At 41.1% G+C, this 26,410-nt stretch overlaps 3 protein-coding genes across 3 annotated transcripts; all 3 read left to right on the plus strand.

Annotated features, from left to right (window-relative positions):
* The first annotated feature begins 245 nt into the window (after positions 1-245).
* Positions 246-25,373, plus strand: zc3hc1 (zinc finger, C3HC-type containing 1). Its single transcript, XM_087785857.1, has 10 exons — positions 246-373; positions 5,971-6,067; positions 6,147-6,297; positions 6,396-6,479; positions 21,526-21,653; positions 22,738-22,877; positions 23,050-23,296; positions 23,372-23,503; positions 24,484-24,687; positions 25,110-25,373. Exons 1-10 carry the CDS (start codon positions 258-260, stop codon positions 25,179-25,181), a joined length of 1,371 nt encoding a protein of 456 aa, XP_087641983.1. The 5' UTR covers positions 246-257; the 3' UTR covers positions 25,182-25,373.
* Positions 8,928-14,998, plus strand: LOC148084001 (uncharacterized). Its single transcript, XM_087785612.1, has 2 exons — positions 8,928-14,937; positions 14,979-14,998. Exons 1-2 carry the CDS (start codon positions 8,928-8,930, stop codon positions 14,996-14,998), a joined length of 6,030 nt encoding a protein of 2,009 aa, XP_087641738.1.
* Positions 15,009-19,866, plus strand: LOC148084002 (uncharacterized). Its single transcript, XM_087787255.1, has 3 exons — positions 15,009-16,692; positions 17,428-19,605; positions 19,639-19,866. Exons 1-3 carry the CDS (start codon positions 15,024-15,026, stop codon positions 19,746-19,748), a joined length of 3,957 nt encoding a protein of 1,318 aa, XP_087643381.1. The 5' UTR covers positions 15,009-15,023; the 3' UTR covers positions 19,749-19,866.
* Positions 25,374-26,410: the final 1,037 nt, after the last annotated feature.

Genomic DNA, 26,410 nt, shown 5'->3' on the forward strand with positions numbered 1-26,410 from the left:
ATAATTGTTATTGATCTCAAAGTGTGCCCTTTTTAAACAGTCTTACTATTATTAACCATTTTTTTCAGTTGTTTAAATAAAAGCATTTAATTACAAATACTGAAAATAAATGTTTATACGTAATACTAGTACTTCAACTTGACTATTTTTATTATCATTTTTCTTTTTCTTTGATAGTCATGTTGTTTTATATGCGTCTACCACGGCGCGGAACCTTCGATCTTCGGTTTGTTTCCCTGGACAAATCAGGACGAAACATGGCGGCCGTGGGTGATCATGGCAATAGTTTCATTCAACAGAAGTCTTTTCTTGCGTCTCCTGACAAAATTCGCGAACTACTCGATGAAGGAGTCTCATCAAAAGAAAGTTTCAGGTAATTTAAATGTTCGAAAATACATCTTCAAAACGAGCTAGCATTGATTAGCTGAACCGTTAGCATAGCTACCACCTTTCAGCAGTAAACACATGTGGAGTTATGAGCATTATTTATAAAAACAACAGTTCCATCTTATTCACATGAAATAAGTAGAACAGAAATTTAAATCAACCACTTCTTCAATTGGTTTGAATTTAAAGGTACTTTATCTGTATCTATTCACATTTAAATAGTTTAAATACTTGCCAATTAGCTAAAAACATATATGTTATGTTTTAACACGGAGGTCTTAAACCCTATATCGTTAGCAAGCTACATCTCCACAGAACAAGGGTACGATAATACCGATGTGAAGTACCATTTGTTCACACTCGAATGTATATTTATTTCAATACTGTATGTCTGTATTAGGGTAGCCTCCTGTCATCATTGTTGTCAAGTTGCCCAGAGGGCCACTAAATGTAATAACAGATGCAGTTTGCACATGTTTGTTGTAGCGTTTCCAAGGAAACAAGCTGTCATTCCATTTCAGGAGTTGGTGGGACTACTGCAGTTTTGATTTGTTATTGTATGGAATGCGCTTACAGGTGGAAATGCGATTTTGGAAAGTAAAGATAAAGAACACGGATCAGAAATGGTTCAAAGTCACATAAGCGTTAGTTGCAAGGGGAGGGCAACGACAAACGTACATCAATGTGGTCGTGTCAATGTCTGACTTCTCTCTGCAGCAAAGTTGCAGAGTTGTGTAAGTAAGACCAGTGCTGTGTCTCAAATCGCATACTAGCGTACTAAAAGTTAGTATTTTTAGTATGTTAGTGTGTCTCAATTCTTAGTATGCGAAATTTAGTGCGCCATGCATACTAAATTGGCATACTAACATGCCCACAAAACTAGCATGGTTCGATGGACACTAACCATACTAAACAGCTGCCATTTTAGTGACGTTTTAAACGGAAGTTACGTCATATATAAATGCATATATATGCATATACTTAACTGTGTATTTTCAGCAGCAGTAGGAGGATAAACACGTTTTCACTGCTGATACCAGCTTAAATATCTCGCGATTATTTCGATTCTCATATTTTTTCTTTATTTCTTTTTCCAAAGTTGCAATACGTGCTGCCAGCAGGTGTCGGCGATAGCGTTCAAACAGCTGCTTGAAACATCGTTAAATAGAAGTAGAAGAAGAAGCTGTCATGTGATTTCCGGTTAGTGTGTAGCTTCAGGGTTTCATTTGAGACATACTATCTGCGGAGAATTTGCGTACTAGTTAGTATGCATAATAAACTGATGCATACTAACTTCTAGCATACTAAGATTAGTATGCGATTTGAGACACAGCACTGGTCACAAAGCGCTTTAACAATAAAAAACAATACACAGTTGAAATATATACTTTAAAAGATCAAGACACATAAGACAAATACAGGAGTTCCAGAAAATCAAGGAAAAGTCTGCATAAATAAAAATGTCTTAAGATGTTTCTTGAAGGAGTCAGTAGATCATCAAACACAGAGGGAAAGGAAGATCGTTCCGAAGCTCAGGAGCAAAAGCCTGGAAGGTTAAGCTGTTCATTATCGACACCAGATGTAACCGTCATCAGCTTCGAGTGTGTTTCTGCTTATCAGAGTAGGTGTGCATTTGTTCCTCTCCGATGAGTCGACTGAGTTCAGCTGTGCCTGCGGGTTATCTGATGCCGCGTTCTGTACTTCTCCGCTTCTAGTAATAAGCAGTTGTTATTGGGTATATATGGTAATACACGCTAGCTCAGAAATGTTCTATAACTTCACTTTTCCATACTATTATTTAGTTTAACATGATTTTCGCACATGTGAGCAGAGTATGTGGGTTTTGACTTGAATCAGCTGCTTTCACGTCACATTCGGACAGCAGCTGTATCAGACGCAGGTGTTGTCTCCTGACCACCTAATGGTGATAAGAAAAAGCTACTTAACTTATTTGGCAATATTTACATTTAGATTCCACACCTGGGTAAAGTTGGCACTAGGGTTGTGTACTGGCAAGAATTTGGCAGTACATTGGGTATCACTATACATGTGCAAAGATACGACAGATGGCAATATCTTGCGATACGACACCTTTGTTGTACTAACCAAGTATTTTCCACGGGTTTTGCAGAATTTACAGACTACATGACTCTCGGCGAAGTCGTAACTGCTTTAATTCTATCTAATCAATCTATACTAAACAAAAATATGTCCAAACATCAGCGTTAATAAGATGCTGAGGTTGAATGTATCCTCTGGTCCTCAGTTGTCACAGGATTTATTTGTTACGATTAAACAAGTGTAGAAACCCAGATACTAAGCATTTACAATAAAAAAAAAAATTCTAAGCGTGTAAACGTCATGTTACAGTTTTATATAATGCATACATCTACGATAATAATAAATAAAATCATTACAAGATCTTAAAAATATGCCGGGCATAAAGGTTTTAGTAGCGGCAGAAGCTTATGGTCATGATTCCACTCAATTCTAGTTCTGGAATGACTGTCTTGATGGTAATAAAGGCTCAAAAATACCTTTTCACTTGTTAAAAAAACGTTTTATATGTTGTCTGGCCTTGTGCCTGACTACGTCAATAAAATCAATCCCGTAAAGCTCTTTTTCCACTCCTTTTCAAGCTAACGCTGAAAAGTGTTGGATTATAGTTGAACATTGTTTGATAACAGTTCAAATTGTTTGATTACGGTTGAAAATTACAATATTACAATTAACAATAATCAAAATCAGGAATGAGAAACTTTTATTGCCAGCGCTGTAAACACAAAATGAGGATCTTTATTTGGTGGCATTCCTGAAAAAAAATAGAAAGATTACAACACACAAAATGAGCTATAGAAAAACTGAACAAAGCTTTTAGATCACAGTTAAACATTTTTTTAATACAGTTGAAAATTGTTTGAATGCAGTTGAACATTTTGTGACTACATTTGAAAATTGTACATTTGTGTGTGTAGGGCTGCTTGCTATTGATATAATAATTGTTTGAGATTGCATAAAATGCCCTCAAGTACTGTTAACTGAAATTACAGGATCCGATAAAAGCAAGGCAATAGGACTGTGCACAGTTAAGGATTAGATTTGACCTCTCATCTAATAGTGGCTTGAGTTTCAAATAACTGGATGTCATCAAAGTGAAGGCAGAGCAAGAGGTACTTCAATCAGTATTGAAACTAATTAATATAAATTTAATTCATTTGATTTATACATTTTGTCATTAATCCAAGTTTCTGTGTTTTGCTATAGTTAGGCCATTTTATTGTCAAAATCGTCAAATATGTAAGAGGCAATAACGATGGAAAAAAAAAAAGGTGTTGGAGGCTGACTTGCCAACTCATGATGGGAAATTACTACAGACAAAGAAGCATTTAGTCTCTATTTGTACAGTAGTTAGTGTCCATTCACAGGGTGGAGATGTGACTCTGCAATAACCACTCCAAAGAATGATGACTACCATTCAAACCTCAACAGAAAAATCTTTGTTTTATTATTCTTTAATTGCTGAATTATTTTGAACAAAAACATAGGGTGTGTACGTTTTTCTTTCACGTGCTTGTCTGCCGTCAACAGTGTGCTTTAAATATCTGTTGACTAATACTAGTAATGATCATATTAAGAAAGGGGTGGAGCTATTAAGATGTCCCGTGCTGTAGTTGCATAGTTACAGAAGAAATGGCTCTAATGTCAATATGATCTTTTTCTTAAAAATCCATAATTTCTGTTTCTGTTAAATCCGTTTTCTTCAGCGTCCAATGTTGCGCGTCATTTCAGAACATCCACAAGGGTGGATTAAGTGCCTTCTGCTAAAGCACAACAGAAACTTGCTCATGTTCATTTCAATTCATTTTCTAATCTTTTCTTTAATGATTTTCTCATCGTGGACAATTTGATTCACTGTTGAAATACTGGATCAAGTGGCACATGTTAAATCGAACTTGACAATTCAGAAAAAACGGTGCTCTTGGACAAATGAAGATCTCCTGAGTCTGGAAAGACTGAGCGTCTCTGGAAGTCCGCTAAAGTTGAGGTGCACAGACTTCACCTCAGGGATCTGATGTCCTCTTAGAATGAGATGATGGAAAATGGCAGATCTGATTCCATTCGGAAACTGTAAATAAGAAACTGTTGTTTGACACGATCAATTCTCTCATGTGTCCTGTTGCTTCAATGCTGACAGCAATGCATTGTTGAGCTTTTCACTGACAAAATTAAGTTGATCAAAGAGAAAATCCATTCCCTTTTGGGTGGAACCCCTACTGTCACTTAGCCTGTCTCCAGCTTGTGGTCCTTATTTAAGCCTGTGACTTGCCTGATATATCGGCACTGGTGAGCAAGATGATACCCTCCTCTTGCTCGTCCAACGTCCTTCTGTGTAGGCTCTTTATTAAAGTGTTTGATGTAATTTGCCCCTGAGTTACCAAAATGGTAAACCTCTCCCTTTCCACTGGTGTTTTTCCCAATGCTTTTAAGCATGCCATTGTGGAGCCTCTCCTTAAAAAGCCAGGCTTAGGTCCGACTGAATTCAGTAATTGCTGGCTTATTTCTTAGCTCCCATTTTTGTACAGGGTCTTAGAGAAAGTGGTGTCTGAGCAGCTGTCTTTGTTCCTGGATCAGAGTGACATCCATGAGAAGTTTCAATCTGGCTTCCGCAAACATCACTCTACAGAGAAGGTCTTACTGAAAGTGTCCAGTGACATCATGATGTCGGCTGATTCAGGTAAATGCACTGTTATGGTTCTCTTGGATCTGTCCTCAGCCTTTGACACAGTTGATCACCACTTCCTGCTTAGAAGACTGAGGGATGAAGTGGGACTATCTGGCTCTGTGTTACAGTGGTTCTCCTCATACGTTTCTGGGCGCACTTTCAGTGTGTCAGCTCATCAAATAAGGTCTGAATCAGCTGATCTTCGTTGTGGGGTCCCTCAAAGTTCTGTTCTGGGTCCTTTTTTCGCTGTGCTTGATTCCCCTGGGTAAATCATTCAGAGATTTCCTGATGTTTCTTATCACATTTTTGCTGATAAAATCCAGCTCTACTGCTCTTTTGATCCAACTGAGCCCCGGAGGCTGAACATCTTAGTAAATGGTTTGCTGGAAATCAAACAATGGCCAAGTGAAAACACTTTGCAGCTAAATTTGGACAAAACTGAAAACCGGTTCTTGGTCCTGATGATAAGGTTCCAGGGTTGTGTTTGTCTTATGTCTTGGCCTTTTAGAGTTTTTAAATTTAGATTTTTTTTTTACATGTGTATTTATTTTGATTGTTCAAGTGCTTTGAGACCCTGGTCTAGAAAAGCGCTCTACAAATAACTATTACTTTCTAACTTACTACGTAATGTCAAACACAAAGAAATATCTTACATATTTAAACTGACTTTTGAGTATTTTTCTTTTGAACCACACCTATTCATTAGAATTCAGATGACTACCACGAATAATGGCATTAAAAAAAAACTGTAAGAAAAGAAAACATGTAGAATTTAGTTGTTAACATACTCAGGAGGTACACATACACAATCAACACTTGTTTGTGACTTTGGAATAATATTGTGTCTCCTCTTGTTGCAGCGAACAAACGGACGTTGATGTTCTTCCGAGAAACAATAAAGTTCCTAGTGACGCCAACAACAAAGAAGGCTTTTTTTCAAGAGTGGAAACCTATTCAATATCCTTGATTTTATGAATGATTCTGTGTTTTACATCTTTTAAAGAACAATGAGTGCATATTATCCTTATTGTATTACTGTTTAAAGTGGGCTGGCAAGCCTCAGATCCTGTCCCCCCTGATGTGCGCCAGGTATGGCTGGGTGAATGTAAGCTCTGACATGCTCAAGTGCTGCAGCTGCCAGGCCTTCCTGTGTGCTGGTCTTCAGCCAACTGTGGATCTTGATAAATGTAAGACTTGTATTAATTAATGTGTTACAAGTATTCTTTACAATTAGATACAAGTTTGTTTAGATGTTCGCATTTTAAGCTTGTGTTTATATGAACAGATCATTTACGTGTTGATGAGCTTACGAGGCAGCTGAGGACCCAACATGAAAAATTTTGTCCATGGCCTGACTGTCCATCTCCTGGTGAGCAACTCCTTTATAGTTCAGTTATAAGTTACCTGTTATTTTATCATCTTTGATGACACAGTCCACCTGGACATCGCAATGGATGAACTAAGAAAGTTTAAGCACATTTGTTTCCCTACCCTCCAACTTCAACAATGTAAATGCATCAAATCAGAAGTGTCTACCCTGTCTTTATTTTCCTGAAGGATTAAATAAGAACACTTAGTACTTTAGCCATTTAAGAAATGACTGCAACCAGATGCAAATCATTCTACTGTTATTGGGATGACCAAGCCTTTGCCCCTATTTTTATGAGTCCAAAGGCTAGAGCTTCATGATTAATCAAATCTAAAGGTCTATGTCAAGCCGTGTGATCATACTCTCGCTCTGCTACTTGCTTCTGTTTTACACCCATACCCTTTTGATTCATGTACAACGACGGTTTGTAAAGCATGCAAAGCCAAAGTTTCTGTGTCCAGGTATAAAGGACTCATATCTGTCAATGATTGAGAAAGCGAAAAAATAAGGATATTTCAGTTTAAGGTAAAATCAAAGATCTAAGGTGCAGAATATTGAAGATCGACTCCAATACAAATGTACCGTGGTAACATAAAAAAAATGTGGGTTTAATTAAAGGATACATTTCTTAACCCTTGTCTCCGGGTCAAGGTGACATAGGGGGCCAGAAAACAAATATGTTTGATGTATCCCTTGTATTGCCTCTGACCCCTCTGGCTTCCAGAAATACACCTTGACCCAGGGGCAACATAATGGTTTAAAGGTTTTGTTTGCAATACAGTTTTACTTAACAGGTTTAGAAAAAAAAACGTATATATATAAAATACGTACATGTTCTGATTTGTTTGTGTGGTACTGTAATCGAAACAAAATTACATACTCACACTTCTGTTCATTTTTGCAACATTTCAATGGACTTGGAACTTGAAAATATACCTCATTAATAATTATCAATGAAGCGTCCAGTGTGCTACGTGATTGGAAATTTCAACAAAATCATGTTTCGAACAACTGAACATTTCTCTATGGTTTTAATTGTAATGGTCATCATCAACATCTATGCCAATATTGTCAGCAACCTCATCACCATCGTGAGCATCACCTTTAATTTAAAATTCTATTCTGGGTTTAACATTTTAGATATTATTAGAAATGTTGAGTAGGAAGAATTGTTTTCAAAGCAAACACTCCTCAGCTTAAATGACGTTAATGATTCAACCCAAAAATGATTATAGCTATGACCAACACGATTGAAATCTGAGCCAATATATAATAATCAATACAATGGCTAATAACAGCCTTTTAAACTTGTTACCACACTTGTTTCTAAGAAGGTGAAAATGGCTACATCCTCGCCCTGTTTAGGGTTGTGGTGAGCGTCAACCCTAATTGGTCTGACATCAGCATTGGTACTTAAAAGTCTCCGGACAGGTCCAGATCCAAACCTGTGGCAGGAACTGTTCTGTGAAATCAAACTTCATCATCTTTTACGGAAAACCAGAAAAGGATATTTAAAGATTTTTGGTGAGTTTTTTTTCTTGTTTTTAAAGTATGGTCTGGATTAATGTTCCGGAATAATCAAATTAAAAAACATTAATACAGCAAAACTGCAACATGTATTTATATTTTGTTTTCTTTTTACAAAAAGAAAAAACCTGTTCCCTTGTAGCTTTGCAGTAATGTTTGGTAACTTGATCTAGAGTCTATAATTACATTTAGAATATACAATTACTATTTGTTAAAAATGTCAAATGTATTTTTTTTGTTTTCATAGATGATTTGTTCACTTTTACTAAGTGGGCAGGCTAAAATGACCCCAAGGAGCCTCCTGATCCTTCTCCTTTTAATTGGTAAGTCAGTTAACATTTATTATAAACTGTGAAAAATTCTGACAAATGCTTTGCGTTGATAGGAATTAAAAGTCAAAAGGCAACGGGAAGCCTGAAGATGACCAAGTGTCCTGAGCTTGTAAAGGTCACCACTACCACTGCTGCCACAACGGCTGTTGCCTCCACAGGCACTGCCACGGCAAATACCATACGATTCACTAACTTGTCAACACTTCCAATGGCAGATGTGAGTCAGAAAGTAACAACCGTGTTCTCATCATCGGTAGCAACAGTTGCATCAACAAAGGAAATGGCATCGGCCTCAAAGATAACAAATCCTGATGTAATCGCCACTACAATGTCAACTAAAGCTACGACTTTTTCACCAACAAACACTCGTCTGTCAAAAAGTGGTACAGCATCAGTAACTGTAGGTTCCTCATCCTTGGCACAGATTGCAACAACTGCAATTGATCCAGTCAGTATTTCCCAAAAGGAAATGGCATCGCTCTTGGAAGCAAGTAAACGTAATACTCAATCTGTAGCAACTTTAATGGCTGCTGCTGCCGTTGCAGGACTAAAAGATTCAGCAAATGCTAGAGCAATTTTGGAAGACGGAATGACTTCCCAGAACCTAATGCAGGCTGCAAAGGAAGCTGAGATTGCTTCAAAAGAAGCAGCAACCTATTCTGATGCAGTACTGAAAGGGCACATGATGCCAGACAACGCATCTGTAGTGACGAGCAAAGCAGCGCTTGCAGCAAAGGAGGCTTTGGAATTGATTGTAAAGGAGTCCACAAAGTTAGACCCAGAGGTAGCAGCAATGTTTGCAAGTGCAGCACCACGATTATCAGAGGCAATAGACGAAGCAAAAGAGGGAGCAGACGCGGCTACTTTAGCAACTACAGTTCAAGAAGCACAAGAGGCAGCAGTTGCTATGATTGCTACAGCAGAAAAGGCTAAAGATGCACTTCAAACAATACAGCTGGCCATAGACAAGATGGCACAACAGAGTGAAGATGACGAAAAAAAGGCATTGTTAAAAACAAAGCAGACAGCAGCTCTGGCCGAAGATGCAATCGAAGAAAGCCAAAAAGCATCGGAAGCCATTGTGGTTGCAGCAAACGCACCTACAGAAGAGGACAGGACGGTGAAATTGGCTGAAGCAGAGCAATTCACAAACAACTCTGTAGTAAAACTACTGGCAGCCTCAAAGATAACAAATCCTGATGTAATCGCCACTACCATGTCAACTAAAGCTACGACTTTTTCACCAACAAACACTCGTCTGTCAAAAAGTGGTACAGCATCAGTAACTGTAGGTTCCTCATCCTTGGCACAGATCGCAACAACTGCAATTGATCCAGTCAGCATTTCCCAAAAGGAAATGGCATCGCTCTTGGAAGCAAGTAAACGTAATACTCAATCTGTAGCAACTTTAATGGCTGCTGCTGCCGTTGCAGGACTAAAAGATTCAGCAAATGCTAGAGCAATTTTGGAAGACGGAATGACTTCCCAGAACCTAATGCAGGCTGCAAAGGAAGCTGAGATTGCTTCAAAAGAAGCAGCAACCTATTCTGATGCAGTACTGAAAGGGCAGATGATGCCAGACAACGCATCTGTAGTGACGAGCAAAGCAGCGCTTGCAGCAAAGGAGGCTTTGGAATTGATTGTAAAGGAGTCCACAAAGTTAGACCCAGAGGTAGCAGCAATGTTTGCAAATGCAGCACCACGATTATCAGAGGCAATAGACGAAGCAAAAGAGGGAGCAGACGCGGCTACTTTAGCAACTACAGTTCAAGAAGCACAAGAGGCAGCAGTTGCTATGATTGCTACAGCAGAAAAGGCTAAAGATGCACTTCAAACAATACAGCTGGCCATAGACAAGATGGCACAACAGAGTGAAGATGACGAAAAAAAGGCATTGTTAAAAACAAAGCAGACAGCAGCTCTGGCCGAAGATGCAATCGAAGAAAGCCAAAAAGCATCGGAAGCCATTGTGGTTGCAGCAAACGCACCTACAGAAGAGGACAGGACGGTGAAATTGGCTGAAGCAGAGCAATTCACAAGCAACTCTGTATTAAAACTACTGGCGGCCTCAAAGATAACAAATCCTGATGTAATCGCCACTACCATGTCAACTAAAGCTACGACTTTTTCACCAACAAACACTCGTCTGTCAAAAAGTGGTACAGCATCAGTAACTGTAGGTTCCTCATCCTTGGCACAGATCGCAACAACTGCAATTGATCCAGTCAGCATTTCCCAAAAGGAAATGGCATCGCTGTTGGAAGCAAGTAAACGTAATACTCAATCTGTAGCAACTTTAATGGCTGCTGCTGCCGTTGCAGGACTAAAAGATTCAGCAAATGCTAGAGCAATTTTGGAAGACGGAATGACTTCCCAGAACCTAATGCAGGCTGCAAAGGAAGCTGAGATTGCTTCAAAAGAAGCAGCAACCTATTCTGATGCAGTACTGAAAGGGCAGATGATGCCAGACAACGCATCTGTAGTGACGAGCAAAGCAGCGCTTGCAGCAAAGGAGGCTTTGGAATTGATTGTAAAGGAGTCCACAAAGTTAGACCCAGAGGTAGCAGCAATGTTTGCAAATGCAGCACCACGATTATCAGAGGCAATAGACGAAGCAAAAGAGGGAGCAGACGCGGCTACTTTAGCAACTACAGTTCAAGAAGCACAAGAGGCAGCAGTTGCTATGATTGCTACAGCAGAAAAGGCTAAAGATGCACTTCAAACAATACAGCTGGCCATAGACAAGATGGCACAACAGAGTGAAGATGACGAAAAAAAGGCATTGTTAAAAACAAAGCAGACAGCAGCTCTGGCCGAAGATGCAATCGAAGAAAGCCAAAAAGCATCGGAAGCCATTGTGGTTGCAGCAAACGCACCTACAGAAGAGGACAGGACGGTGAAATTGGCTGAAGCAGAGCAATTCACAAGCAACTCTGTATTAAAACTACTGGCGGCCTCAAAGATAACAAATCCTGATGTAATCGCCACTACCATGTCAACTAAAGCTACGACTTTTTCACCAACAAACACTCGTCTGTCAAAAAGTGGTACAGCATCAGTAACTGTAGGTTCCTCATCCTTGGCACAGATCGCAACAACTGCAATTGATCCAGTCAGCATTTCCCAAAAGGAAATGGCATCGCTGTTGGAAGCAAGTAAACGTAATACTCAATCTGTAGCAACTTTAATGGCTGCTGCTGCCGTTGCAGGACTAAAAGATTCAGCAAATGCTAGAGCAATTTTGGAAGACGGAATGACTTCCCAGAACCTAATGCAGGCTGCAAAGGAAGCTGAGATTGCTTCAAAAGAAGCAGCAACCTATTCTGATGCAGTACTGAAAGGGCAGATGATGCCAGACAACGCATCTGTAGTGACGAGCAAAGCAGCGCTTGCAGCAAAGGAGGCTTTGGAATTGATTGTAAAGGAGTCCACAAAGTTAGACCCAGAGGTAGCAGCAATGTTTGCAAATGCAGCACCACGATTATCAGAGGCAATAGACGAAGCAAAAGAGGGAGCAGACGCGGCTACTTTAGCAACTACAGTTCAAGAAGCACAAGAGGCAGCAGTTGCTATGATTGCTACAGCAGAAAAGGCTAAAGATGCACTTCAAACAATACAGCTGGCCATAGACAAGATGGCACAACAGAGTGAAGATGACGAAAAAAAGGCATTGTTAAAAACAAAGCAGACAGCAGCTCTGGCCGAAGATGCAATCGAAGAAAGCCAAAAAGCATCGGAAGCCATTGTGGTTGCAGCAAACGCACCTACAGAAGAGGACAGGACGGTGAAATTGGCTGAAGCAGAGCAATTCACAAGCAACTCTGTATTAAAACTACTGGCGGCCTCAAAGATAACAAATCCTGATGTAATCGCCACTACCATGTCAACTAAAGCTACGACTTTTTCACCAACAAACACTCGTCTGTCAAAAAGTGGTACAGCATCAGTAACTGTAGGTTCCTCATCCTTGGCACAGATTGCAACAACTGCAATTGATCCAGTCAGCATTTCCCAAAAGGAAATGGCATCGCTCTTGGAAGCAAGTAAACGTAATACTCAATCTGTAGCAACTTTAATGGCTGCTGCTGCCGTTGCAGGACTAAAAGATTCAGCAAATGCTAGAGCAATTTTGGAAGACGGAATGGCTTCCCAGAACCTAATGCAGGCTGCAAAGGAAGCTGAGATTGCTTCAAAAGAAGCAGCAACCTATTCTGATGCAGTACTGAAAGGGCAGATGATGCCAGACAACGCATCTGTAGTGACGAGCAAAGCAGCGCTTGCAGCAAAGGAGGCTTTGGAATTGATTGTAAAGGAGTCCACAAAGTTAGACCCAGAGGTAGCAGCAATGTTTGCAAATGCAGCACCACGATTATCAGAGGCAATAGACGAAGCAAAAGAGGGAGCAGACGCGGCTACTTTAGCAACTACAGTTCAAGAAGCACAAGAGGCAGCAGTTGCTATGATTGCTACAGCAGAAAAGGCTAAAGATGCACTTCAAACAATACAGCTGGCCATAGACAAGATGGCACAACAGAGTGAAGATGACAAAAAAAAGGCATTGTTAAAAACAAAGCAGACAGCAGCTCTGGCCGAAGATGCAATCGAAGAAAGCCAAAAAGCATCGGAAGCCATTGTGGTTGCAGCAAACGCACCTACAGAAGAGGACAGGACGGTGAAATTGGCTGAAGCAGAGCAATTCACAAGCAACTCTGTATTAAAACTACTGGCGGCCTCAAAGATAACAAATCCTGATGTAATCGCCACTACCATGTCAACTAAAGCTACGACTTTTTCACCAACAAACACTCGTCTGTCAAAAAGTGGTACAGCATCAGTAACTGTAGGTTCCTCATCCTTGGCACAGATCGCAACAACTGCAATTGATCCAGTCAGCATTTCCCAAAAGGAAATGGCATCGCTGTTGGAAGCAAGTAAACGTAATACTCAATCTGTAGCAACTTTAATGGCTGCTGCTGCCGTTGCAGGACTAAAAGATTCAGCAAATGCTAGAGCAATTTTGGAAGACGGAATGACTTCCCAGAACCTAATGCAGGCTGCAAAGGAAGCTGAGATTGCTTCAAAAGAAGCAGCAACCTATTCTGATGCAGTACTGAAAGGGCAGATGATGCCAGACAACGCATCTGTAGTGACGAGCAAAGCAGCGCTTGCAGCAAAGGAGGCTTTGGAATTGATTGTAAAGGAGTCCACAAAGTTAGACCCAGAGGTAGCAGCAATGTTTGCAAGTGCAGCACCACGATTATCAGAGGCAATAGATGAAGCAAAAGAGGGAGCAGACGCGGCTACTTTAGCAACTACAGTTCAAGAAGCACAAGAGGCAGCAGTTGCTATGATTGCTACAGCAGAAAAGGCTAAAGATGCACTTCAAACAATACAGCTGGCCATAGACAAGATGGCACAACAGAGTGAAGATGACGAAAAAAAGGCATTGTTAAAAACAAAGCAGACAGCAGCTCTGGCCGAAGATGCAATCGAAGAAAGCCAAAAAGCATCGGAAGCCATTGTGGTTGCAGCAAACGCACCTACAGAAGAGGACAGGACGGTGAAATTGGCTGAAGCAGAGCAATTCACAAACAACTCTGTAGTAAAACTACTGGCAGCCTCAAAGATAACAAATCCTGATGTAATCGCCACTACCATGTCAACTAAAGCTACGACTTTTTCACCAACAAACACTCGTCTGTCAAAAAGTGGTACAGCATCAGTAACTGTAGGTTCCTCATCCTTGGCACAGATTGCAACAACTGCAATTGATCCAGTCAGCATTTCCCAAAAGGAAATGGCATCGCTCTTGGAAGCAAGTAAACGTAATACTCAATCTGTAGCAACTTTAATGGCTGCTGCTGCCGTTGCAGGACTAAAAGATTCAGCAAATGCTAGAGCAATTTTGGAAGACGGAATGACTTCCCAGAACCTAATGCAGGCTGCAAAGGAAGCTGAGATTGCTTCAAAAGAAGCAGCAACCTATTCTGATGCAGTACTGAAAGGGCAGATGATGCCAGACAACGCATCTGTAGTGACGAGCAAAGCAGCGCTTGCAGCAAAGGAGGCTTTGGAATTGATTGTAAAGGAGTCCACAAAGTTAGACCCAGAGGTAGCAGCAATGTTTGCAAATGCAGCACCACGATTATCAGAGGCAATAGACGAAGCAAAAGAGGGAGCAGACGCGGCTACTTTAGCAACTACAGTTCAAGAAGCACAAGAGGCAGCAGTTGCTATGATTGCTACAGCAGAAAAGGCTAAAGATGCACTTCAAACAATACAGCTGGCCATAGACAAGATGGCACAACAGAGTGAAGATGACGAAAAAAAGGCCTTGTTAAAAACAAAGCAGACAGCAGCTCTGGCCGAAGATGCAATCGAAGAAAGCCAAAAAGCATCGGAAGCCATTGTGGTTGCAGCAAACGCACCTACAGAAGAGGACAGGACGGTGAAATTGGCTGAAGCAGAGCAATTCACAAGCAACTCTGTATTAAAACTACTGGCAGCCTCAAAGATAACAAATCCTGATGTAATCGCCACTACCATGTCAACTAAAGCTACGACTTTTTCACCAACAAACACTCGTCTGTCAAAAAGTGGTACAGCATCAGTAACTGTGGGTTCCTCATCCTTGGCACAGATTGCAACAACTGCAATTGATCCAGTCAGCATTTCCCAAAAGGAAATGGCATCGCTCTTGGAAGCAAGTAAACGTAATACTCAATCTGTAGCAACTTTAATGGCTGCTGCTGCCGTTGCAGGACTAAAAGATTCAGCAAATGCTAGAGCAATTTTGGAAGACGGAATGACTTCCCAGAACCTAATGCAGGCTGCAAAGGAAGCTGAGATTGCTTCAAAAGAAGCAGCAACCTATTCTGATGCAGTACTGAAAGGGCAGATGATGCCAGACAACGCATCTGTAGTGACGAACAAAGCAGCGCTTGCAGCAAAGGAGGCTTTGGAATTGATTGTAAAGGAGTCCACAAAGTTAGACCCAGAGGTAGCAGCAATGTTTGCAAGTGCAGCACCACGATTATCAGAGGCAATAGATGAAGCAAAAGAGGGAGCAGACGCGGCTACTTTAGCAACTACAGTTCAAGAAGCACAAGAGGCAGCAGTTGCTATGATTGCTACAGCAGAAAAGGCTAAAGATGCACTTCAAACAATACAGCTGGCCATAGACAAGATGGCACAACAGAGTGAAGATGACGAAAAAAAGGCATTGTTAAAAACAAAGCAGACAGCAGCTCTGGCCGAAGATGCAATCGAAGAAAGCCAAAAAGCATCGGAAGCCATTGTGGTTGCAGCAAACGCACCTACAGAAGAGGACAGGACGGTGAAATTGGCTGAAGCAGAGCAATTCACAAGCAACTCTGTATTAAAACTACTGGCAGCCTCAAAGATAACAAATCCTGATGTAATCGCCACTACCATGTCAACTAAAGCTACGACTTTTTCACCAACAAACACTCGTCTGTCAAAAAGTGGTACAGCATCAGTAACTGTAGGTTCCTCATCCTTGGCACAGATTGCAACAACTGCAATTGATCCAGTCAGCATTTCCCAAAAGGAAATGGCATCGCTCTTGGAAGCAAGTAAACGTAATACTCAATCTGTAGCAACTTTAATGGCTGCTGCTGCCGTTGCAGGACTAAAAGATTCAGCAAATGCTAGAGCAATTTTGGAAGACGGAATGACTTCCCAGAACCTAATGCAGGCTGCAAAGGAAGCTGAGATTGCTTCAAAAGAAGCAGCAACCTATTCTGATGCAGTACTGAAAGGGCAGATGATGCCAGACGACGCATCTGTAGTGACGAACAAAGCAGCGCTTGCAGCAAAGGAGGCTTTGGAATTGATTGTAAAGGAGTCCACAAAGTTAGACCCAGAGGTAGCAGCAATGTTTGCAAGTGCAGCACCACGATTATCAGAGGCAATAGATGAAGCAAAAGAGGGAGCAGACGCGGCTACTTTAGCAACTACAGTTCAAGAAGCACAAGAGGCAGCAGTTGCTATGATTGCTACAGCAGAAAAGGCTAAAGATGCACTTCAAACAATACAGCTGGCCATAGACAAGATGGCACAACAGAGTGAAGATGACGAAAAAAAGGCATTGTTAAAAACAAAGCAGACAGCAGCTCTGGCCGAAGATGCAATCGAAGAAAGCCAAAAAGCATCGGAAGCCATTGTGGTTGCAGCAAACGCACCTACAGAAGAGGACAGGACGGTGAAATTGGCTGAAGCAGAGCAATTCACAAGCAACTCTGTATTAAAACTACTGGCAGCCTCAAACATAGAAAATCCTAATGTAATCACCACTACCATGTCAATGAAATCATCAACTATTTCAACAAATGGCCGTCTTTTAAAAAGTGTTACAGCAGCAGCAGTCACTGTGGTGTCCTCATCTGTGGCAACAGTTGCATCAACAGCAGCAACCATTGCTGGCTTTTTACCAGAAATCCCTGCTAAAAAGTTGTTGGAAGGGGCAAAACGGGCTGTAGTGTCCATGCTTCCTGGAACACTGGATAACGCTAAAGAAGCAAAAGAGATTGCTGAACAAACATCCAAAACTATTTTACAAGTGATTAAACAAGAAACAAAACTGAGTCCTAAGATAAAAGAACAAATGGCCAAGGACGTAACCAACGCATTAGCCGCAGCACAGAAGACATTAGATGCCATAGATGACTCCACTTTTGTATTTAATGAAGAACAAGCACAAGAAGTGGCTGATGCTGCAACAGCAGCTTCAGAAGCTGCTGAAAATGTGAAGAAACAAATTGAGGCTGCAATTCCAAATGCAGTCCCAGGAATACCAAATCAAGAAAAGGCAATGCGATTTGCAAGTGAAGCTGTAGAGTTTGCTGCAGAGGCTGCAAACAAAGTCAACATATATGTTGCAACCACAAATGTAGCAATCAATGCAAATGGGTCAGAGGAAGCCAAGATGCTTGCAGAGACAGAAGAAGCAGCAGTCAATGCATCAGATGCAGCTGAAAGTGGGTTAAAAAAAGCATTAGAAGCCCTTAACGCTGTGGAAGTAAATAATGTTTTTTTTGTAGCACAAAAAAAAGTAGCAGCGGCGTCAGTCTCGGCAGCGGCGGCGGCAGCAGCTACTGCTGCAGCTTTGTCTGGTGCTACATCTACAGCTACTGAAAAATCATCTGCTGCTGCAAAACATGCAATAGAATTGGCTAAGAAGGCCTCCCAAATGGCTTCTGCAGTAAGCAGTGGGACATTAAATCCTAAAGTAGCAGCAGAAGCAGCAAGGAAAGCTGCCGACTCGGCTAAAGCAGCAGCAGAAGCAGCAGGGGCTCAGGCAGATACCGTCTTTAAGAACTCAAGAAGAAAACGTGAACTTTTTTCTGTTGCAATTTTACCTGATGCGGCAGCAAAAGCAGCAGCCGCATCTGATCAAGCAGCAACTGCAGCAATGATGGTTGTGCAAGATGAACCAAATGGGATTATTACAGCTAAGACAGCAGCTGAAAATGTGGCTAGCACTTGTGGAGATATTGCAGAACAGGTACAATTAGAACTTGCTTCGGCAACTGACCTAAGTCCTGCAGTAAGGTTTTCCATTAATGCGGCACAGGCAACGGCAAAAATGTCAGCAGCAACGGGTGCCACTGCTGTTACTGCTACTGGTAATGCAACAACTAATGAAATTGCAGTGATGATGGCCCAGTCAGCAAAAGCAGCAGCGGAGGCTGCAGGAGCGGCAGCTGATGTAGCCGTATTATCTCTACCAAATCACTCTATTGAACCAAACAATGGGTCCATGCAAACAACACCTGCTGCTTTAAGTGAAGCTGCAACAGTTGCTATAACAACGTCAACGGCCGCAGCAGCCGCTGCAGCTGCTATGGCAGCATCAACGGCAGCGGCAATTGGCGTATCAGACGATGCGATGAAGGCAGTGGCAGCTGCTGAGGATGCAGCTCTAGCATCTACACTACTTGCAGAAGGAAGACTTCATCCTTCGGAGGCAGTAGTTGTTGCCAGACTTGCAGCAGATAAGGCAGAATCTGCTGCAAGAGCCGCAAATGCACTTGTGGGACCGGGATCCCCTGAGACCGTCAAAAGAATTGCACATGCAGCTTTACAGGCTGCATCAGCAGCAAGGAAAGCAGCAGAAACGGCGACCGTAGCTTTGAGTGAATCACCAGAAGTAAACAAAGAAACTAGAGCTGCTGCTGTAGAACTGAGGAATGCAGCAAAAGAAACTTTGTCAAGTTTGAAAATGGCCCAGAAAGAACCAGAAGGGCTCAAGGCCGCCAAAGTCAACGAAGCAGAGTTGGTAGCCCGTATGGTAGAGACAACAGCTGCGATAGCAGAGACAACTACAGAGGCTGCAGCAACTGATGAGCTGAAACTCATGGTGTCAATGTCAAAGGCTGCAGCAAAAGCAGCACAATCAGCCACTAAAGCAGCTGCATCAACAGTTGGGAGTGCATCAAATGGGCTACAGACAACACCAGCAAATGGCAACACTGCTTTTTTGCCGTTACCAACCGTTTTACCAGTGAAAGCACAATCAAGAGAGATGGCCGTGTCTGCGGCAACTGCAGCCGCCGCGGCAACTGCGGCCGCAACAGCAACCACTGCGATTCTTAGTGGACCTGCAGCACATGAGGCAGCAATAGCAGCTGCTGTGGCCGCTAAAGACGCTGCGTTGGCCAGTAAGTTGGTTGGGGCAACATCAATGGCAGAAGCCGTCAAAGCTGCAAAAGTGGCTGCAGAAGTTGCGCAAGTGGCCTCAAATGCGGCGTTTGATGAAGCTGCAAGAAATCCAGACTCTCCTATAAAATTGCAAATAGCTAAAGTGTCAAATAGGTCTGCAAATGCTGCAATGAATGCGGCAGCCGTAGCAGCTGCAGCATTACAGTCTGAATTAACATCGGAGTCCCTGGCACAAATAAAAAAACTTTCCAAGGCAGTAACGACTGAAAGTCAGCTGGTAAATCAAGAACTGCTTCAGATCCAAGCTGCAGTGGGAGCAGAAAGACCTGTCATAGATGCAGCAGTGGTGAGCATGATGTCGCATGCAACAGCAGAGATGTCAGAAGCAGCAATAGCAGGGTTCACCGGCCCTGTTATGTACCCAGTTACAGACATCGTAGATGCAGCAGCAGCATCTGCTTTAGCAACAGCAACAGCAGCTGAGGCTGCAGTCAACGGCCACAATGGAACAGGATCTGGAGATGGTTCAGGAAATGGATCAGGAAGCAGTACAGGAAATGATTCTGGGTCTGGCAGTGACTCAAGTGGGTCTGGAAGTGAAGATGGAAGTAGTTCAGAAACGGGATCATCAGGTGGATCTGGAACGGTTTCATCTGCTGTCAACAACAGAATAGGCGTTGTCTCTGTTAGCATTGCTGCTGCCGTTGTTTCATTATTGCTTCTTTAGCCATGGGTTCTTCCAAATCATGTTCTCTGATGGATACTTAAGAGTTTCTGTACATTTTTCTATTTATTCACAGTCTCCATTTATTGTTTTACCATGTCAATCTAAATTGTGCTCTACTTTTCACTTTTGTAATGTCAAAGTTGGAACTATTTTGAAAATGAGTCTCATATTTTATATTCTTGTTAATCATTAAAATACTGCTATTTGAAGAAAATCGTCTTTTCATCTTTCTTTCTGGCAATTTACATGCACTCTAACTTTGTACATAATAGGGCAACTTATGTGTTGATTTAAGTGTCTCTTAAATTGATCTTGGATCTTTATTGTACTCACCAGTACAATAAACAATTACAATTTTTTTCATTTAAATATTAGAAAACGTGATTTAGCCCTGCCCACTGAAAACGCTTATTTTTCTCTGGAGATTAACTCTCTCGAAATGTTGTTTACCATAACCACACACTCTTTTGTGATGGTCAAGCATCATGGTTTGTCACTGTACGTCATCGATCCCGGAAATGTCTACCTGCAAGGAACTTGTCTTCTTAATGGACCCCGCTTTTGTAACCTGTCATTGGCTGAGGTTTTGGATGGGGGGAGAACTTTATAAATTAATAATTTCAAAACATGGTCATGATGAGGGACTTACTGCATCTTGGAGAGGAAGACTTCAACATTTGAAACATGTTAGTCAGGAGAGTTAGGTTTTCACTTGTACATTCATATAAATTAAAAAGGTGACCGTTATGTAAAAGTAGTTTATTGGAGAGAGAGGGAGCATTTGGGAAGAAACACAAGGCAAGTTATTAAAACATACAAACCTGTTAAGATATTTCATAAATTATATATTTTTTAATTGAGAGTCACTAAAATTCAATGTGACCTTTGAGAGGCTTGCTCTTAACCCCCTGCAGTTTGCCTACCAGGATGTCATGGAGTAGTTGATGCGGTCCTCTACATGCTTCTTCGTTCTGTGTCCTTCCTGGATGGGACTGGATGATGATCTTTGAATTCACAATTTATTTTAATACTACCCAGCCACTCCTGCTTCGGGAGAAACTGGTGAAAATCGGAGTGGATCCTATTTTTACTATTTGCCTCCACAACTACCTCACTGTATGGCCACAGTATGCCAAGACTAGGGAAGAGTGTGTCTGGAACTGTGGTGAGTAATAAAGGGCCACCACAGGGTACTGTTCTGTCTCCCTTTCCGCTTCACAATTTACTTTGCACACAACTCAACAACATGCAACATGAAAAAAAGGATCCTGACGATACTGCTGTTGTGGCAATTGTGAAGGGACGGGTTGAGGCAGAGTTTAGGGACTGCTTTCTCGGACTGGAGCGAGAGAAATGGTCTGATCCTTAACGGGTCCAAGACCGAGGTGACGATGTTTGACTTTGAGTCCCTTCCATCAGCTGGTCACAGTGAATGAACAAGTCATTGATGTGGTCCAGTTCACCTGGATCAGGGTGTTGATGCTGCTTTTCTCAAAAGATTGCAGTGATTTTTCCTGCTTCAATCCAGGGCCCCTCCAAATTCTAGAGGGTTGGAAAAGTATGGTATGTCCAGAATGGAGGAGACGTCCATTCCCAAGACATAAAGTGTATTGGGGTATTTTTCACAACTGAGGGATGGATGGTGCAGCATCTAATGTGTCTCTTCATGACATACTAAACTCCTTTTAGGACATGTTAATGAAGCCATCTCAATCAACATCTTGCCTAGCCTTTCATTTGACTGTTTACACTCATCACACTCATGCTGTCATTTCAGAGCGTCTCTGGTTGGTTTCAGCTTGCGAACCATCTGCACTTCTGACCTCTTTCCTGGAGCGCTACGAAAGTGCCTGCGCACTCGCTCAGCAGCTGCCTGCCATGAAGCCAGAGCAGCTGAAGTCACTGGTGAGACTAGGACCCCGTTCATACCAAGACTGTCGTAACTTCTTTGAATGACAGATCTAGAGTTTTCATTGAGTCATTGATAACTATAAACTGAAAAATGCAGCTAATTCATACATTTCAACTGAGTAACATGCTTTATGATGTAAAACCATTAGTCTTTGTCATCAGAGAAATAAGTCACACTGAGGAAATGCATACTAAATTCAGACGCGTTTTTAATTCTGTGCATTGAGGCACAAAGCCTCATCATAAAAACAATATAAATGCAAAAGATGCAGTTTTCTATGTTAAGGTGATTTACCTAGTAGTGTAAGAATAAAATAGTGGGAGACTGCAGCGTAAAAATGTCACATTTTCACAAGAAGACAAAATCTTTCAGAGGTTAGAAGAGCCTGAAGGCCTTGGAAAAGTTCTTGAAGACTGGGTGAACACACAGGGCGCTGACGGGAGACATTAATTCTGAGGCTGTTAAATTCCAGAAAAAGGTTTTGGTTGGCTTTTCCAGGGGAGAACCTTGTTATTAAGGTTAATAAAATATGTTTCCATGTAAATATCTATTGTTACCAACAAGTGACTTGCATACATTCGACTCAGTAGTCAAAAAAGTTGTTGTGCTAGTGATAGTAACAGTTCATTAAACACACCTGCATTTCTTCATTCAAAAAAGCAACTGCCCTTACCAGACATTGAATGAAGGACTGCTGAGGTTCGAGAGCTCGATTCAGTTCTAAGCACTACACAAACTAATGACTTTACAATATTCCTAAATTGTCAAAACTCCTTGTGACCTCAATCTTGATTTTAGCTTTTTTAATCTGTGTCTAATCCGTCAATTTTTCTGCTGCACATTGGCAGAAGAGGTTATACTTAATACAGAGGTGAATACAACAACACAGTAACAAACAGGAGTACAACATGTGAACCAATTTACATTGCAAGGTATTACAGTTGTTATATATGTTCTCTGGATACATCTTTGACTATTAGCGTTTTTAAAATCGTTTCAATCATTCACTGCATTGCCGGTCGTCTGCTTTAGATTTGTTTGAACAGTTTATTCTGAACAGTGTATCCGTGTATCCAGTCTCTCACAGAAGACGCCATCAGTGCCATGCTGCAGCTGATGGACAAAGAACTCAAAGCGAAGGACAGAGCCCAGTGTTCGGTGCCTTTGGACGTGCAGGTCGCAGCTTGTATAGTTTCTGTCTTCGGCTGGTCTGCAAGGTGAGAATGATCAGTGCCCAGATATACTCATTAAATGTGTGGTAGGTGATCTTCACAGTAATGTGAGAAAAGTGTATTTGCTGTCACCACCCACTGGATTTCAGTGATCGAAATTATTTTTTTAACTATCTACTAGTTCAGTAGGTCTAAAATACTTGGATTTTCTTCTCAGTCTGTCTCATCAGAGCACAAAACTACCGATCCTCTCCTGCTCGCGTTGTATGCGCAAGGTGGGCTTGTGGAACTTCCATCAGATGGAGTGCATGGGAGCGGATGGAGAGTCTCCGGTACACGCAGAAAGCCCCCCTGCTCAAGTGGCTGCTGCCGCCGCGACACCAGCTGAGGTGCAAGAAGACATTTCTGCTTCCCCCTCATGTCGCATGAAGCTGCGGAGCCAGGACTCTACTCGCTCTGACCTGGTCGGTCTTGGTGTTCCTTTGAAAAAAAATGAAGATTACCTTTATTAATCTTTTGCTATTTTCTCTGTGCTACAGGGTGAGATTACCTCACAGAGCCCGTTAACAAGGGGGAAGAGGGCCGCCTCTCGCAGTCGGGGACTGGGAGATGGCCCTAATGCCATGCAGCAAGCATCCAAACGCCTGTGTCTCTCTGCATTTGACAGCTCTGTAAGAACAGACCGTTTTGTTTTCTTCTCTTTTAATAGAAATAATAAGTACTGTTTTATAATAGATGGCTTGTGCCATTCATTCTGCAGAATACATACTGTATGTGAAAAACTGTCTTTAACAGGATGAACCATTGTGGTATTGTCTAAATAATCTTCAACCAATTCCTTAACTTTGACCGTTTCACCCTTATTTGACGTCTCCAATAATTGTAGTCAATGTTGATTATCTTAAAAACTGGTTTCTAAACTATCTATATACGCACAATAGCAACATGAACATTAACCACCTGGTGGGCCACATAGAAGGATTTTTTGTTTTGAGTTTACACTTTGTTTGTGCTCTGGAACAGTTGCCAGATACTTCAAGGTTTGTTACACACTTCTGAAATGACTTAATATATATTGGTATTGATGATAAACTAGATTTGTCTAATATGCTACATCATTTTTTTTAGTCTTCGTTAAATGCCAATAGTGCAACAGGAAAGGAGAGAAAAAATGAAACGTGTATGACAAGTATTTAGTGAACTGTCCCAAGAGCTACACTGTTGACGGCTGTGGGCAACACCAACGTGTTGACCCCTGATCTAGAACATTCTCTATAGATGAGATTCAGGCTAATTATTTTTGGTTATTTGTAACACTTATAATGAAGGTTTTTGTTTGTTTTTCTGCTTTTGTCTTTCCATCTTGTCTTTACATCTTGCACAAATAAGCTTTATTTTATTTATTTTTTCCCTTGCATTTATAAAAAAAACAAACTTTTTTACCTCCATTAAAACCTCCAAGTTAATACTGCAGGAAAACTTCTAAATGTGATATTTTTTCTTGATAATTTCTTGAAGAGATCTTCAGAACTTAAAAAATAAATGTAATGCATTTAAACCACAAATGGAAAACAGCATGGACTTTCCTTAACCTGTGAATGTAGCTATAAATCTGACATTTTGTACACTGTTGTGAATCTCTTCCGCACAGGACTGTAACCTGCAGAAGGAGGCGTTCAACCCGCTCACACAGCACAGGGACTGGTGTCCATGGATCACAAAAGAGAAGGAAAACGTGGATCCAAGTGCTGCTCCTCTAATGCGGGTAGACTCGCCTGCACATCAGCATGGATGGAAAGTTGTTCTTGACCTCTTGATGCCCGTCGGCTCTGAGATAGGAGAAAGCCAAGTCCAGGTAACTAGTTAATCAAGTGTGTTGTTTCATTATTTGAACCCTTTCAGGTTGTAAAGTTTAACTAATGCAGAACAGAAACAGAATGCAATATGTTTTTCTCTGACTCAAATTCCCCCTTAATGTGTCATCAAGCAATTAATTAAACACAATGATGATAATGACTACAGGTCTTATGTGGATTATCTCTACTTAGACTTTTATACTTCTATAGGCTGGTATTAAGAAGTTTATAAGGTGATGACATCAAGGTGTGGCAGAAACGCACATGGCCAAAATGAGTTCCTCCACCCGGTGACTGCCTTAGAGATGTCAAATGTTTGCTCTTCTGCATTGAGTGAAGCCAGTTTAGGAAGCAGAGGCGTCTTATCTGAATGTCTCCTGGTCCTAAAGGAGGTCTCATGTTTCTCCACTTCTTATTGCAGGGCCCTCGGGACAAGTCGAAAAAGGTGTTTGCCATATTCCATCAGTGGCAGGTATCCTCTGAATCAAAGTAGAAAAACGAAATCAAGAAAGTTGTTTTTTTTAATCCCCGATGAATAGAATAAAGAGCAGCTTTGTTGGCTTTGCTAAAGAAAGCAAGTGTCCAGTCTATTGATATAATCATGAAATTTTTTGTTTTGTCGTGGAGAAGATACGTCTCGTAAATGTGGATCTTGACATGTGTGGAATAAACTGCTTCATTTTCATGTATTGTCTGCTTATTCGTGTCTTATCAGTGCCACCTACTGGTGATTTCAGATCAATATTTTAATGTACCAGTGTGTTGTATTTTACTTTTGGCAGATGTAAGGAGGCATTGAGACAATATGAGAATACTACAAATAGTGCTATTATACCCAGTAACGAGCTTAAAGATGACCTGATACACAAGGTTGCCATAGTCTGAATTTAATTCAGTTAAATTTTTATTTAAAAGCGTCATATAACGAAGTTAATAAGAAATGGACACTATTTCGTCGAGTGGAGTTGCTGCAAACTTTTGTTTGTTTTTGGGTCAGGTTTTTAAGGTGTTTCTAACCTGGTTAAACGCATATTCTGAATTCCTCAAAATAGGACAATAACCAGGCCTCTTGAAGAAGCAGAAAAATACAAATAATTGTCCTTGTAAGAGAGGACATGACCTTGTAAAACAGGACATATGATGAACAGATTTGCAACATTGACTATAACTACAATATCAACACACGTTTGCGTGCAATTGAAGAATAAATAACCATGTTGTGTTTAGCAGATACTTAAGCTTAGTACCAGTAACTTAAATTTAACTGTGTCCAGTATTTTGGACCCAGAAAAAAAAAAATCCTTCCAGCAAGTTAATGCTTTACATTGATATATTTTTTGGCACTTTAAAGTATATACTTTATTGAATATTGTTTTGATTGTGTAAGCGCTTTGTGACACTGGTCTAGAAAAGTGCTATACAAATAAAAATGAATTACTTACTTACTTTTATAACCCCATATGTATAGGGTGACTTGTCATCTTTATTTCCCTTTTAATACGTTTTTTGAAATAACCTTTAAAGTTCTTCCCTTTTAGTAAGTCTGACTCTGCAGTTGTGTAAAGTGTGAGTCGGGGTCAGGGGTCAGGGGCAGGTGGAAAAGTACAGAGGCAGGTTTAGTATCAAACTGCCCTGAATATTTGGATACTACTTACATTTTCAATACCGATCATCAGTAAGATGTGCATTTCTTATTATATTTATTAACTCTTTTTTTTTAAC

This window comes from Callionymus lyra, chromosome 3, assembly GCF_982586985.1.
Source record: "Callionymus lyra chromosome 3, fCalLyr1.hap1.1, whole genome shotgun sequence".
Taxonomy (NCBI): domain Eukaryota; kingdom Metazoa; phylum Chordata; class Actinopteri; order Syngnathiformes; family Callionymidae; genus Callionymus; species Callionymus lyra.

Bases quoted from the DNA above. Each gene is read 5' to 3' on its own strand.
- zc3hc1 (XM_087785857.1), top strand. From the start codon at position 258: ATGGCGGCCGTGGGTGATCATGGCAATAGTTTCATTCAACAGAAGTCT. The intron at 6,480-21,525 runs GTGAGCAACTCC...CTGTCATTTCAG, and splicing joins GCCTGACTGTCCATCTCCTG to AGCGTCTCTGGTTGGTTTCA. The intron at 23,297-23,371 runs GTCGGTCTTGGT...TCTGTGCTACAG, and splicing joins ACTCTACTCGCTCTGACCTG to GGTGAGATTACCTCACAGAG.
- LOC148084001 (XM_087785612.1), top strand. From the start codon at position 8,928: ATGACTTCCCAGAACCTAATGCAGGCTGCAAAGGAAGCTGAGATTGCT. The intron at 14,938-14,978 runs GTACAGCATCAG...TCCTTGGCACAG, and splicing joins CACTCGTCTGTCAAAAAGTG to ATTGCAACAACTGCAATTGA.
- LOC148084002 (XM_087787255.1), top strand. From the start codon at position 15,024: ATGGCATCGCTCTTGGAAGCAAGTAAACGTAATACTCAATCTGTAGCA. The intron at 16,693-17,427 runs GCCGTCTTTTAA...CAGCGGCGTCAG, and splicing joins ATCAACTATTTCAACAAATG to TCTCGGCAGCGGCGGCGGCA. The intron at 19,606-19,638 runs GTGGGTCTGGAA...GAAGTAGTTCAG, and splicing joins TGGGTCTGGCAGTGACTCAA to AAACGGGATCATCAGGTGGA.